The 14,486-nt window shown below is 38.1% G+C and overlaps 1 protein-coding gene across 5 annotated transcripts in view; it reads left to right on the plus strand.

Moving 5' to 3' along the window:
• Positions 1–14,486, plus strand: part of LOC150084775 (striatin-3-like) — a 751,872-nt gene that overhangs the window by 174,933 nt on the left and 562,453 nt on the right. For all 5 annotated transcript variants that reach the window (XM_090376594.1, XM_090376597.1, XM_090376596.1 and 2 more), the window contains exon 6: positions 3–134. In XM_090376594.1, coding sequence (XP_090232720.1) covers positions 3–134 — 132 coding nt within the window. The remainder of the gene's footprint in view (positions 1–2; positions 135–14,486) is intronic.

Genomic DNA, 14,486 nt, shown 5'->3' on the forward strand with positions numbered 1-14,486 from the left:
AGAATACCTGGGAAAAAAATTCCAAATTCTGTTACTGAAAATGCATTAATGGATGCAGAAGCGTCAGTATTGGCCACATTTGACTTCTTAGCTTCTGAGAATGTTGACGTAGATGATGAAGAAGAAAATCTCAGGTATGCAGACTTTGATGCTCCAAAGTGAGTTTTATAATAAAAAATACTTCTTTAATAATTTCTGTTATTTCATCATTAATTAAGTATGGATTGTGTTATTTCATTTAATGCAGTTTTATTATAGTGATCAGAATCCAAATTTGTTTCTGTTTTAATTTGATACAGCAATTTGGGTGCATTTTGCCATTGCTTTTTAATATGAGTGACTGTTTTGCACTCCAATCTAAATGTTTGTAGCGTGGTCACTGAGGAAGTTTCTTAATGTTTTTTTACCTGGCAAACTGTGCCATAAATATGCATGCCTGCAGGAATTTTTCTGGGGGGGTGGGGATATACTGTTACTTTAAAAAAAAAATAAAAAGGATAGAAATAGTTAGAGCAGGACCACAAATGCACTGTTCAGTGCTTCATACAAAATTTTGGAAAGTTGCTGTTTTGTGAATTTAAGGGGGAAAAAAATGCTGCAATTTGGAAATGAAATTAACAGTTTTTTTTATTTGCTAGTAGTCTTGTGAGAAAAAAATTAAATGAGTTGCATTAAAATGGAAAAATCCAGTGTGGGGGCACTGTCCTCTCCTCCTTACTGACTGCACCCATGGCCTTAAACAATGGCTGTAAAAATAAAATAATAGTAAAACCTCAAAAATCTGCAACTTTTTGGAGGGTTAGAATTATTTTGCAAATTCGGTGCCTCATTGGAAAAGAAATGAGACATTATATACAGTTATGAGAATTATGTGAAATGTTGCAGGTTGTTTTATGTTGTCAGTTGAACTGCATGATATGTGTGTATACAGCTCCTTTATTTCAAACTGGATGTCATATAAATTTAAAAGTGTGCATTTGAAACAATAAGATGTATCCACATATTAGAAGGCATGTTTTCAATGAATGCATTTGGAGAACTGTCTTCCTTTGCAATAATTGTAGTCTGTCCCATTATGCCTTTCAGTGACCATGTTTTTTGAGCTATGGGGTGGTTAAGTTTCTGATCAAAATCTTCTTGAATTTTGAATCATACTGCTACTCCAATTGGAAAGAGTTTCAGGGAGGCATTGTGTGTGTGTGTGTGAGGGGGTGGGGATAGGGATAAAGGAAAGTTAGGAGTGGGGTACACAGACTGTATGAAAGCAATAACTATGATTTCTCTGCAAACTGATTGGACAATTAAGTCTGAATGATATGTTATTGGAGATTCTACTGATTGGAAATTGTGGACTGGCAACCCAACCTGTTGGGTAAATATTTCTGTCAGTCATATTTAGTAGCAAAAATCATAAATGCAATTGTGTGCAATATTATGCAGTAACAATGTTCTTAGAAACTTTTATGTATTGTTATTAGATTCATTTCATTAGCCCTTTCGCTAGTATATGCATCTGTTGCCTGTCCTATGGCCTCGAGTGCCAAGCGATTTTTTTTTTTTTTTTTTTTTTTTCCTGTGATTATAGAGTGATCTCCGAAGTGATATAGTTTATTTTCTAGTGCGGCTGTTATTTTATTTACTTGAAGTAGTTCTGCACTTTAAAAATCAAAAGTAAGAACCCAGAAAGACAATCCACCTTTCTTTTCTTATTCTTTATATATATCACTAACTTAAACAACCGCTTGGTCACTGGTGGCACCGCTCCTGCCTCCACGTGGCGGGGCCGGTAACCTGGGGTAAAAACCAACCCACACGGCTAAAAGGAGCAAAGATAGAAACAAGTGAATTTCCATGTTTAGAGCCGAAGTGCTCTCAACAAAGTGATAAATACGATACTGACCATGACTTCTCTCTCTCTCTTGAAGATAATGAAAAAGGACACTGACAGACAGGAATCACCAGCTTTCCTAATAATACATTCTCTGTCAACACAACCTGTGAGCAAGCTCTCCCCTTCATCATTCAGAGATGCCTCGAACATGCCGCAGGTTCACCAAAAATGGTAAAACGTCTCCAATCTGGAGATATGTTAATGGCGACAACCAATTCTCGAAACTCTGAACTATTATTACGTCACATCCTTGAGTGGAGTCTCAGTTCAAATCGCACCACATAATACCCTCAGTTCTTCAAAGGGAGTGATTACTGAATGGGATCTATTGAACGTCCCTGAAGATGAAATTGTTCAGGAACTTAAAGAACAAAAGTCACACAGGCAAAAAGAATCATGATCCGTAAAGATGGCAGTTTAGTCCCTACCCAGAGTATAATTTTAACTTTCAGTTCTTCAAACCTGCCAGCTTCAGTCAAGGCAGGATATTTAAACTGTCGCATTCGGCCATATATTCTGAACCCCTTAAAATGTTTTAAATGCCAGAAAATCAGCCATTCCCAAAAAGCATGCCGTGGAGACGCAACATGTGCAACTGTGGATGTAAAACTCATGCACAAACAGAATGTAAGGCATCAACCCTCACAGTGTCCAAATTGCAAAGGCAACCATCTGGCATATTCCAAAGACTGCGACCTCTCGAAGTTGGGGAAAAAAATACAGAAGTATAAAATTGAAAAAGTTTTCTACCAAGAGGCAAGAAAACAAATTAAATTAAGTATGCCAAAATGCACCTATGCTTCTGCTACTTACGGTCATCAAGCAGTAGCATGTCAGACAGAAGTATCCATCCCTCCAGACACATCGATCTCAGACTGGGCTTGATTAATCCTCTCGGACCATCATCCATCTCCACTAAACGTAGTAGACCAATGCAATAATACACCATTGACAGTTCCATCCCAGAGAGTCTCCACTTGTCAAGCATTGGATAATTTGCAGAAATCTGATCCTGTTGAAGTGAAGAAATATCACCTATCAAGCATGGACACAGATGATACCACCAACTCAGATCATCTGCTTGAAATACATGCAGATGATGATATGGAAGAAGGCATTGACACAAGATGCCTGAATTTTTCAAGAAAAGAAAAATCTAAACCCGAGAGATATAAACAAGCCACTTACAAAAAGCAAACAGACTCCACTTCCACTCACAAAACCAAATAATGGAACAAATCATACAATGGAATTGCAGAGGTTTTCGCAGAAATATTGATGATATCTACGAACTAATACACTGTTACAATCCTGCTGCCATATGCCTACAAGAAACAAATTTAACAACAAAAATATCCGTTTCAGTCAAAAACTATACTATCTTCAGAAAAGATCAATCTGAAACTAACAGCCCCCCATCGAGGAGTAGCTATACTAGTGGAATCACGAGTCCCCTCCAGGCACATTCCATTGCAAACGCCATTAGAAGCTGTTGCTACCCACATAGTAATTGGTATCACATTGACAGTGGTCTCGATATATCTTCCACCAAACCGTCCATGCACAATTGAGGATCTGGAAAAATCTTATTTCTCAGTTACCGTCTCCTATCTGTCTATTAGGAGATTTTAATGGACATCATCCATTGTGGGGGTCTCTGGTCTCAGATGGACATGGTGAGATTATCGAATTGCTACTTGACAGAGAATTTGACACTGTTGAACACTGGATTACGCACTTACATCCATTTTCCTACTGGCTCAACCACTTCAATAGATCTCTCAATCTGCTCTACGATCCTCTTCCCAACTATAGAGTGGACAGTACATGACAATTCCCTAAACAGTGACCATTATCTGCTGATTTGTAGCATTCAAACCACCCAGTCCAAACAAACAGAAATAAAAAAGAAATGGAATTTTTCCAAAACTAACTGGGCAAAATTTACTGAACATGTATCTTTTGACGAGGATATCATTGAGTCATCTGCTATTGACATTGCCACCGATCATATCAAAACGCAGATACTAATAGCTGCAACAGTCACCATCCCACAGTCTCAAATAAGAAACCGTTAGCATACCAACCACTGGTGGAATAGTGATCGTAAAAAAGCAAAAAGAGAGAAAAACGCGGCATGGAACACCTTCTGCAAATATCCAACCACTGTCAACCTTATTAACTTCAAGAGACTCAGAGCCAAAGCTCGTTACATCCGGCAAAAGGCCAAAAAAGATTCATGGATAAAATTTGCCTCATCAGCCAACAAAGATACTGATACCCAAATAATCTGGGAAAAAATAAAGAAGCTAAGCGGAAAATATCATGTATCACCTTCACCTATTATTAACTGGAATGTGAAGGAGATCTCCTGGAGAGATTGCTAATGCCTTAGGTTCTGTGTTCTGTGAATTGTCTGCCTCAAGTGCATATCAACCGTCTTTCCAAAAAATTAAAGCCGAAACTGAGAAAAGGAAACTGAACTTCAAAGCTACATGCCATTTACCCTATAACCAACCATTAACAATATCTGCACTGAAAGAATCTATATATACCTCAAGAAATAGTGCTCCTGGCCCTGACGGAATTTACTATATAATGCTTCACTATCACTATCTTCATTGCTTAAACTTTACGCTCGGATATTCTCAAGACATATATTCCCCACTTCCTGGCAACATTCTTATATAATAGCTATACCGAAACCTGGAAAAGATCATTCGATACCACACAATTATAGACCAATTTCTCTAACCAGCTGCTTGAGCAAGACTTTGGAAAAAATGGTTCACCATCGTCTCACTTGGTATTTTGAATCCCGAAACATAATCAGTAACAATAAGTTTGGTTTTCGAAAGAATAGATCTTCCCTAGACCTCATGACAAAAGCTGAATCAATCATAAGAAATGCATTCATCAGAAATCAACATCTCGTCATGATATGCCTTCATATAGAGAAGGCGTTTGATACAACATTGCGACACGGCATCCTAAGAGTTCTCCATTCATTCATATGAGAGAGCATTTACCATATTTTATTCAAAGCTTCCTTCAACACAGATCTTTCCAAGTTAAGTACCAGCAGGTTGTATCTCAAAAGAAGGAGTCCCACAGGGCTCTGTTCTTAGTGCCACTCTGTTCTCACTACAAATAAACAATATCACAAACCACATTCCAAAAACCATTGATTCATATCTCTATGCGGATGACCTTTTCATATCCTGCCATTCCCAGAATATGAACTATATTGAGAGGCATCTACAAATATCCATTAATAACATTGAATTATGGATGGCACAAAATGGTTACAGACTGTCAAGCCACAAATCTATACAACCATACATTTCTGCACAAAGCACAGAATGCATCCTGAACCTGAGTTGAATTTGGCCAATCACCCTTTACCAATCGTAAATAGTATTCGTCTCCCGGGGCTAATTTTTGATAAGAAATTAAACTTCCAGGAGCACATAAAATATCTAAGAACCACTTGCGCAAAGAAAATGAATATACTTCAGGCCATCTCCAGTGCATCTTGGGGTGCAGATCGTTATAGCCTGCTCCACTTATATAAGTCCCTAATTATATCTCGTCTAGACTACGGAGCACCTGTTTATGACTCAACTAGGGACCTTAGCTCATCTTGCACCCATTCAACATTCCTCTCTTAGGATAGCCCTAGGTGCCTACAGAACGTCACCAGTACAAAGTCTTTATGTTGAGGCTCATGAAACTCCAATTAGCATTAGAAGAAAGATGTTGCTGATGAATTACTCAGCTAAAATTAAAAGCCTGTATACTCATCCTGTTTAGCCACTCCTGCATGATCCCCAGTAGAAAACCCACTATGCAAATAAACCCAGAACAATTCAGCCTGCTGGTATCAGACTGCAGATTCTAGCAGAAAGCTGGAACATCCAATTTGATAATATCCTCAGAGAATCAAAAGATCCAGCTCCACCATGGACTGCCTTCACACCTTCTTCTAATGAATACTTTGAGCAATGGGATAAAGGTTCAATAGCAGATATTAACATTCAACAACTACATTATGCTCATACACAAAAGTAGCCCCAATTCACAAAGGTCTATACTGATGGTTCAAAGTCTGACAATCAAGTGGGTTCAGCTGCTGTCTTCCCTAATTCAACTGTCTTGTTTTCACTTCCAGCCAAATGTAGCAGTTATACCGCTGAGCTTCATGCCATTAAGCTTGCTCTGAAAAATACTCACTGCTGTCAATAAATAAAAGTATAATATATACTGATTCACAAAGTGCTATTTTAGCTTTGAAAAGCACTTCCTAACAATCCTTTATTAAAACTCATAAGACATAAGCTGATGCAGCTTCATGAGCATCAACAAACTGTTATCTTTTCTTGGATCCCTGGCCACAGTGGTATTCCAGGAAATGAATGTGCAGATGATGCTGCAAAGCATCCTTCCAGCATAGCCTCAACAAATGATCTAGTCCCATATCATGATTATAGACACAAAATACGGAGAACATGCATGGAAGAATGGACGCTTCTGTGGAAAATGCAAACAAATAACAAGCTATTTCAAGTAAACTCGAACCACAATTATGGACTTCTAGCCTTCGTAAAAATAGAAAAGTAGAAGTAATCTTAGGCAGAATACGAATAGGTCACACTCACCTCACTCATCTATATCTGCTTACAGGGAAGGATCCTCCTCAGTGTGCACACTGCTTGCAACCTCTTAAACATATACTCCTTGAATGTAGCTTGTTTAACAACACCCGACAAATGGCTTTTAATTTCATTTCAGATCTGCAGCAACTTCTGTCTCTCAATAGCATCATAGGCAAAGAAACAAATCTCTCTGAATTCTTTTTCTATTTAAAGCAAATTGAAATGTTTGACTGTTTCTAACTGCTGTACAAGCAGTTCTTATATTTAAATTGAATTGATTTGGGAGGTGCAATATGGCCTAAGTTGCCCTTGCACCAGAAAACACCACAACAACGACTTTAGCCTGTCTAACCCTTAACATCAAGACACCTCTCTGTTGGTAGTTGGTCATATCCTACCCAAGCACAAAGGCGAATCGGAATCACATAGCATTGCAGGGTCCGAAATGCCTTCATCATGCAGTAGAGGACGTTGAATGGGAGGTCGCGTGAACAGCGATCCTGCTGGAAGTCAGCATTTGCGAACCGGTTCCCAAGGCAGTAGGATGGATGAGTATTCAAACGTTGAACTGTCCGACATGCACCTCGTGTATGGAGCTGCGCACTGTAACGGGTGGCCGACCGGGCTAGCCAAGTGGGTAAAATACCTGCCCGGCAACCCAAAGGTTGTGGGTTCGATTCCCGCCTCGGGCTTGGATCAAAGTACTGCAAAAAAAAAAACCTTGGAAGGTGCAATATGGCCACAGAAGCCGATGCGCCAATAACTACCAAATCAAAAAAAAAAAAAAAAAAAAAAACTGTAACGGGCGAGCCACTCTGCGCTTGTACCAGGAACGTTTCCCGCACAGGCGTGCTCCTCATCATACGATTTTCGCAGGTGTGCACAGAAGGTTACGTGAGACTGGTTGTTTCACGAGAGGTACCATGAATCGAGAGCGGACGACGAGGACGCCAGACAATGAGGAGAATGTCCTACGTCTTGCAGAAGGCAATCCAAGTACGAGTACTCGAGCGATAGGCCAATGATTGGGTATTTCCCAATCCACTGTATGGAGGATACTGTCAACAAACCAAATGAGTCCATACCATCTGCAACGCGTCAAATCATTGGAGCCCGCGGATTATCCACTCCAGAGGACTTCGCTACTTGGTTTCTTTAACAGAAACGGTTCGCAAATGCTGACTTCCAGCGGGATCGCTGTTCACGCAACCTCCTGTTCAACATCCTCTACCGGATGACAAAGACATTTCGGACTCTGCAATGCTATGTGATTCCGATTCGTCTTTGTGCCCCCTACACCTCCTGCAAGTTTGTCACACTGGTAGTGAATCACCCTGTATATACAGTACTGTGCAAAAGTCTTAGGCAGGCATTGAAGTCCTCTGTCGGAAAAGAATTGTGTAGTATGAAGCAATAAAATTGGCTGAAATAAACAAAACATTTATTGTGGAGAAAGTTAAATTACAACAAAACAAATAGGAACAGTAACTTTAATATTTTGTATGTCCACCTTTTGCTTTCAAAACTGCTGATATTCTGTTAGGGATACAGTCGGTCCTCGTATAACACGTGTTTACATTACACGAATTCGATCATACACGATTTATAAATAGGGGAACGTTATCTTATATAACACGAACCGAATTCGCTTATGCACGATTCGCCTTTGTGTTTACAAGAAATGACAGTCGAACGCGGAATCACCCCAACCGAACGCGACACGATAGGAATGAAGAAGATTCTGAAAATTTATTTGTTTTTTATATCAGTGAAGGGGAAACACATTTCACCATAATAACGTAAAAACCAACACAATTCCAGTTATCGATATAATCGCAAATGCAATTAGATGGAGTTTACTACCAGTTTATAACAGATTCCACTAGCAGAAACGAAACTGGAAATTGTTTTTATTGTTTTATGGTAGTAACCCCCAGAAATGTGCTTTAGTAAAATGTGGGGTGTTAATAGTGTATCTCGGCCTTTACGATGTTGTTTATTCACTTGCTATACGTGCGCAGCTTTGTTTATGTGTATCAAGCGTGCCTCCTCGTTTTGTAATTGCACTTTATTCCCTAAAAATGAGTAAAATACTTAAAAGGTGTGAAAAGGAAGCGTCCTGGCGAAGACACTGCAGATTCAGAGAGAAAAAAAAAAAAAAAAGAAGCAATATCGATAAACAGAGGCGGACTACGTCAAAAATTCTTACCCGGGAAAATTTATAGTGGCCTCATACTACGGTTTATGGCCAAAATCACACCGGCCTCCGGCCCCCCGGGATTTCCCGGGTAAGGCTTATGGCCAGTCCGCCTCTGTTGATAGAGAAAAAAATATGAAATTGTGAAACGCTTTGAGCGAAATGAAAGACCATGTGATATTGCACGTGCTACAGACCTAAATGAGACAACACCGAGAATTAGAAAGAATGCAGAGAAAATAAAAACAACTTTCATAGCGGGAACAACTCAAAGTGTAATTAAAATCCATTAGATTAAGACACAAAGAATTGGAAGAGATGGAATGGCTGTCATCTGTTTGGATAGAAAATTAAACAAAAAACAAGTTTGCTTACGATAGAAGCAAAAGCATTAGCAATATTTTATTACGTAATAGTCGTAATAAAATACGTAAGCATTTTATTACGACTTACGTATTATAAAATACGTATTTTATTACGACTATTTTATTTAATATAATAAATTTTTTACGAATAAAATACATATTTTATTCGTAAAAAATATAAATATAATAAAAAAATATATATTATATTTTTTATTACGTATTTTAATCGTTAACAATTAAAATACGTTTTATAACGATTAAAATTACCTGATTATTTATTGTGTTTGGTAATGTTTTGGTTCCAAATGTGTGTTCAATCTTGGATGGTCGGCACCTAACCCCACTTTTCCCATAGGGCCTGTTGTTTATATTGCACGATTTTGCATTGCACGAGGATTTCTAGGAACACAACTATCGTGCTATACGAGGACAGACTGTACTGTCTTGAAGTTTTTGTAAATATTCATGTGGAATATTGTTCCCTGCATCAAGCAGAACATTCCACAGTTCATCTGCTGATTTTTGCTGCCGTTCCATCGTCTTTCTGTTGAGGTAATTCCAAATAGGCTCTATAATATTCAAATCTGGGCTTTGAGGTGGCCGCTCTATTTGTTTCAGATCATTTTGCTCCTGTTTTCTCTTTAAGTAAGATTTTACTGTGTTAGCAGTGTCCATAGGATCATTGTCATGCTGAAAGATGAAGTTTGGACCAATTAGCCTCATGCCAGAGGGCACAGCATGGTGAATCAATATTTGTTTGTATTTTTATGGAGTCATTGTTTCATGGATTCTAACCAAATCTCCAACTCCACTTGCAGAGATGCAGCCCCCAAACTAGGACAGATCCACCTCCATGTTTTACTGTTGGTTGTAGGCATTGTTCTTTCAGTTGTTCTCCTTTTCTTCTAATATACTGCCTTCGTTTTGTTCCAAAAATCGAAAATTGACTTGTCACTCCATAAGACTTTTTTCCACTTTTCGGTTCCCCAAGCCTTGTACTGTTGTGCATATTTAAACCTTTTAGTCTTATTTCCTTTCGATAAAAGTGGTTTCCTGACTGTACCATTAAGGCCATGTCTGTTGAGTGCTCTTCTTACAGTTGATGGGTGTACTTGGGTGCCTGATGTTTGAGCAAGTTCTGCAGCAAGAAGTGTACTTGACTTTCTTCTATTTCTAAGAGATGTTATCCTAAGGTATTGTTCATCACTTCTGGCCAGTTTTTTTGGTCTCCCACTCCGAATTTTATCTTCCACCTTGCAATCTTTTTTGTATTTCTTCAAAATATGTTGTATAGCACGTCTAGAAACTCCTGTTTGATGGGAAATTTCATTCTGAAAATTTCCTTGCTGATGCAAAATTGCTATCTTATACCTTGTAGCCACTGTTACTTTACCCATGATGTGATTTTTTTGTATGAAGTTCTTTTTAGGTTTTTTAGATATTGTTGTCAAAAAAGAAAAATGCACACATTATTATATTTTAAAGCATGAATTATATTGATTATCAACTGTTGTCATTATTTTAGCAATAATAGACTGTCAGATCACTTTCCTTCAGCATTTGGTAACCATAAAGGCAACACCGACTTGCACATTTTATTGCCAGAATTGCTATTGGGCAACTTTTACTGTCTTCTCAAGATACTGTGCTTATTCACCTATTATTTTACGATAATTTAAACATAAACAAACAGAATTATCATTTTTTAATGATCTAACATTTCTCATATGTCATATCTTTAAAGTTTCAGAAGGTGCCTAAGACTTTTGCACAGTACTGTATATATATATATTTTTACACACACACACACACACCACACATGTTCAAAGAAAGTGGATCACCTACGAATTTCTAACCCTTTTTTGTGATGGTAAGTTACATTATTATTATTAGCCATATGGTGCACAGAACCCCGAGGCTTATGCTGATATCCTTATGATGATATCCAGCTCAGGACCCTGGGTGTGCCAAGCCCATACTCACGAGATGTTGAGCCCCTGGGGTTAAATTAATTACTAGCATCACAGATAAAAATATAAACAAAAGATATTTATTAATAGTTATGGCAAAGCTAAGTAATATTTGACAGATGCTCTCAAAATATTCCAAAATGAGCATTTGCAAGCTTTATACAACAGTTTTGGTAAACACGATCAGAAGCCCTTAATTTGCTTCAGTTTATCATCTTAAATGGAAAACAAAATGAAAAGTTCAGCAGGTGTAAACTAATATTTAGTTGAACTGCCTCTGGCCCTGATGACAGCAGCATACTGTCGAGTCATTGACAAGATCAATTTCTGAAGATAATCAACTGATAGTTTGTGGTTCCAAACACGAATTATGGCTTCCTGAAGTTCACGAAGGGTCTTTGGTTTCTTTCTGGCAACTGCAGTTTCCACATGATGCCAACAGGTCTCTATAGGATTCAGGTCCGGGCTGTTTCTTGGCCAGGTAAGAGTTGTAATGACCATTCTTCCAACCATATTTTTACCTGTAACAAATGTAAACACATTACTGTTGAACCTCAAATGCAGAAATGAAGCCAAAGTAACCACAGAAGTGCCTACTTACACTTTTCGCCCTATCGCAAGGAGCATGGTCATCCTGCAAGACTTGGCAAGTTGAAATGGTCTCTAATGGTTGGTAGTAATTTGCCTTCCAATATAGCCATGTATCCATTGGCATTAACAGAACCTTTTATAAACTGCAGGTGATCTACTCTGCAATACGAAATGCACCCACATATCATTTGGCTGGTAGGGAATTTCACTGTAGGCACCATACAGTCTGGATGATATTGTTCTCTACGGCAAATCGTTTATCTCCCATCAGAGCCATGCAGGTTGAATTTCTTCTTATCTGAGAAGATAGCTGACTTTCACTGCTCGGGGGTCCATTTGACCTGCTCCTTACACCAAATTAATCGGGCATTCTTCTTTTTTGTGTGAGGAGGGGCTTCTTCTTAGGATGATGGGCTATAAGTCCATTTTTGAAGAGGCATCTTCTGACTGTTACTGCACTTGCTACCACTCCTGTATGTTCTTCCCATTTTCTTTTCAGCTCAGACGAAGAAGCTTTACGGTTTTTAACGCATAAGCACTTCAAAACGCGGTTCAGCTTTGGCGCAAAGACTTGTTTGCACCCGGTTCCGTTTTTCCTATCAGCAGAATCAGTATTCTTGAGTTTGGAAAGAAATCTACTCACTGTTGACTGATTGCAAGACGACTGATTATATGACAGGAAGAACATCCTACCTCATGTAAAGCAACAATAGCACTTTTTCCGTGGCGTCAACTGCATGTAAGTCGCCATCCTGACACAAGCAAGGAATGACTGCAACTCTCGCAGAGCGTGCTTATATAGCTGAAAGTAGTAACAGCTGATGCAATATTATGTCATCACCTATGATACGTTTCAATCTTATCTGATGCAATCTGTAAGAAATATGCCATATACAGGCATTTCTCACTTTATGAGTATTCGCTTTGAGTTCCCAGGTTTTCGAGTTTTTTTCACCCCAAGTATCAACAAAATCGAAAATATTAATGTTAAATTAATGTTAAACATTCATAAATACCGCATTCCAAACCATGTGCGTAGCTATACAATACAGTGTACTCCACTTTACAATATTAATCAGTTCTAGAGACACCATCGTATCATTAAAATATGGCAATGTGAACCCAATAACACATTGTTTTTTGGTAATTCGTTTCAAGATCTTGGAAGTTTAAATTTTCGCTGTATAACTAAGCTATTTATCTCTCTAAAATATCATTTTTAAGGTCACGCTCGTGACCTCAAAGCCATATAAAAGGTTGTGAGCGAAGTTTGTAAATTGTATTAGTTACCAATTCAAATCATTAAAATGCAGTACACTTTCATCGTTATCATGTTCCGTTATAAGACTCAATTTTGAATGGCATTGTGATATTTTTCTAAAGCATATTTCTGGAGGTCATGACCATAAAACAATAAAAACAATCTGCACTTTCCGGTTTATTGGGCTTTTCTGTTATTACAAGCAGTTATAAACAGGTAGTAAACTCAATCTTTTTTGCATTTGCGAAAATACCGATAAATGGAATTGTGTGGTTTTTTTACATTATTATGGTGAAATGTGTTTTCCCTTTACTGAAATATTCAGTCATATAAAAAAACATAAATAAATTTTCAGAAATCTCCTCTTCATTCCTTTTTTTAAGCTTCGTAAACTCGTTACTCCATGCGAATGGTGTTAGTTGCAATTTGTGTGTGCCTTTAAAAAATGCTTATGCATGCAATCATATAATTAAAAGGGAAGATTATCTTGGAAACAAATGCCTCTTGAAACATTTATGAAGAAGACGACTCCTTGTGCAACAAACCAACGAGTGCCGAGCCAATAATGAGTGGTCAACGAGTGTGCACCTCGATGATGATGACGATGAAGAATAAACATTCTTTAACATTTGTAAGTCGTAAATAATTTCTATATTATTATAATTTACTTGATTTTATAGATATGTTTTTATTTCTTTCGTTAAATCAATCATTGTTTAAACATAAACTAATTAGCTAACTAATTTCATTATTGAGAAGGTATCCCCTATTTTTAACCTTATGTCTTTGGGAAATAAATTCCCGCTTTATGAGCGCGCACGCACACTAGAAACGAATTAACCCATAAAGCCAAGAATTACCTGTACTTACATTTGAAGGGGTGATTGCACTTTCTTTTAGCGTGAGAGAGAGAGAGAGAGAGAGAGAGAGAGAGAGAGAGAGAGAGAGAGAGAGAGAGTTTTCATTGGTTTTTTTGATACAGAAATAACCTCTAAATTTACGTGTGTATTATTTTCAATTTCAGCTTGTAAAAGCCCACATTATGTCAAATCTTGTCATCCTTAGATTTTAAAACTAATGAAATATAAAAATGCCACTATTACTTATAAACAAGAACTGGGAAAATTAAAATAAGAGTACAAGCATGCTATATGCTAGATGATTGCGATGAACATAATAAGGTAGAGTGGGCCAATAAATCAGAATGTCATACACCAATTAGCTAAAACATTATGACCACCTACCTAATATGATGTTGGTCCTCCACATGCAGCCAAAACAGCTTGTACCCGACAAGTCATGGATGCTACAAGATTTCTAAATGTGTCTTGTGGTATCTGGTACCTACATGTAACCAGCAGATCCTTTAACTCCTGTAAGGTCCGAGGTTGAGACGCCGCAGATCGGAGTTGCTATTCCAACACAAACCACAGATGCTTGATGGGATTGATATCTGGGAAATTTGGAGGCCAGGGCAATACTTCGAAGTCTTCCTCATGTTCCGCGAACCAGTCTCGAACAATCCGGGCGGTGTGCCATGGCGCATTATCCTGCTG

This window comes from Mastigoproctus giganteus, chromosome 6 (genome assembly GCF_048544385.1).
Source record: "Mastigoproctus giganteus isolate SK-2022 chromosome 6, ASM4854438v1, whole genome shotgun sequence".
NCBI classification, from domain to species: Eukaryota; Metazoa; Arthropoda; class Arachnida; order Uropygi; family Thelyphonidae; genus Mastigoproctus; species Mastigoproctus giganteus.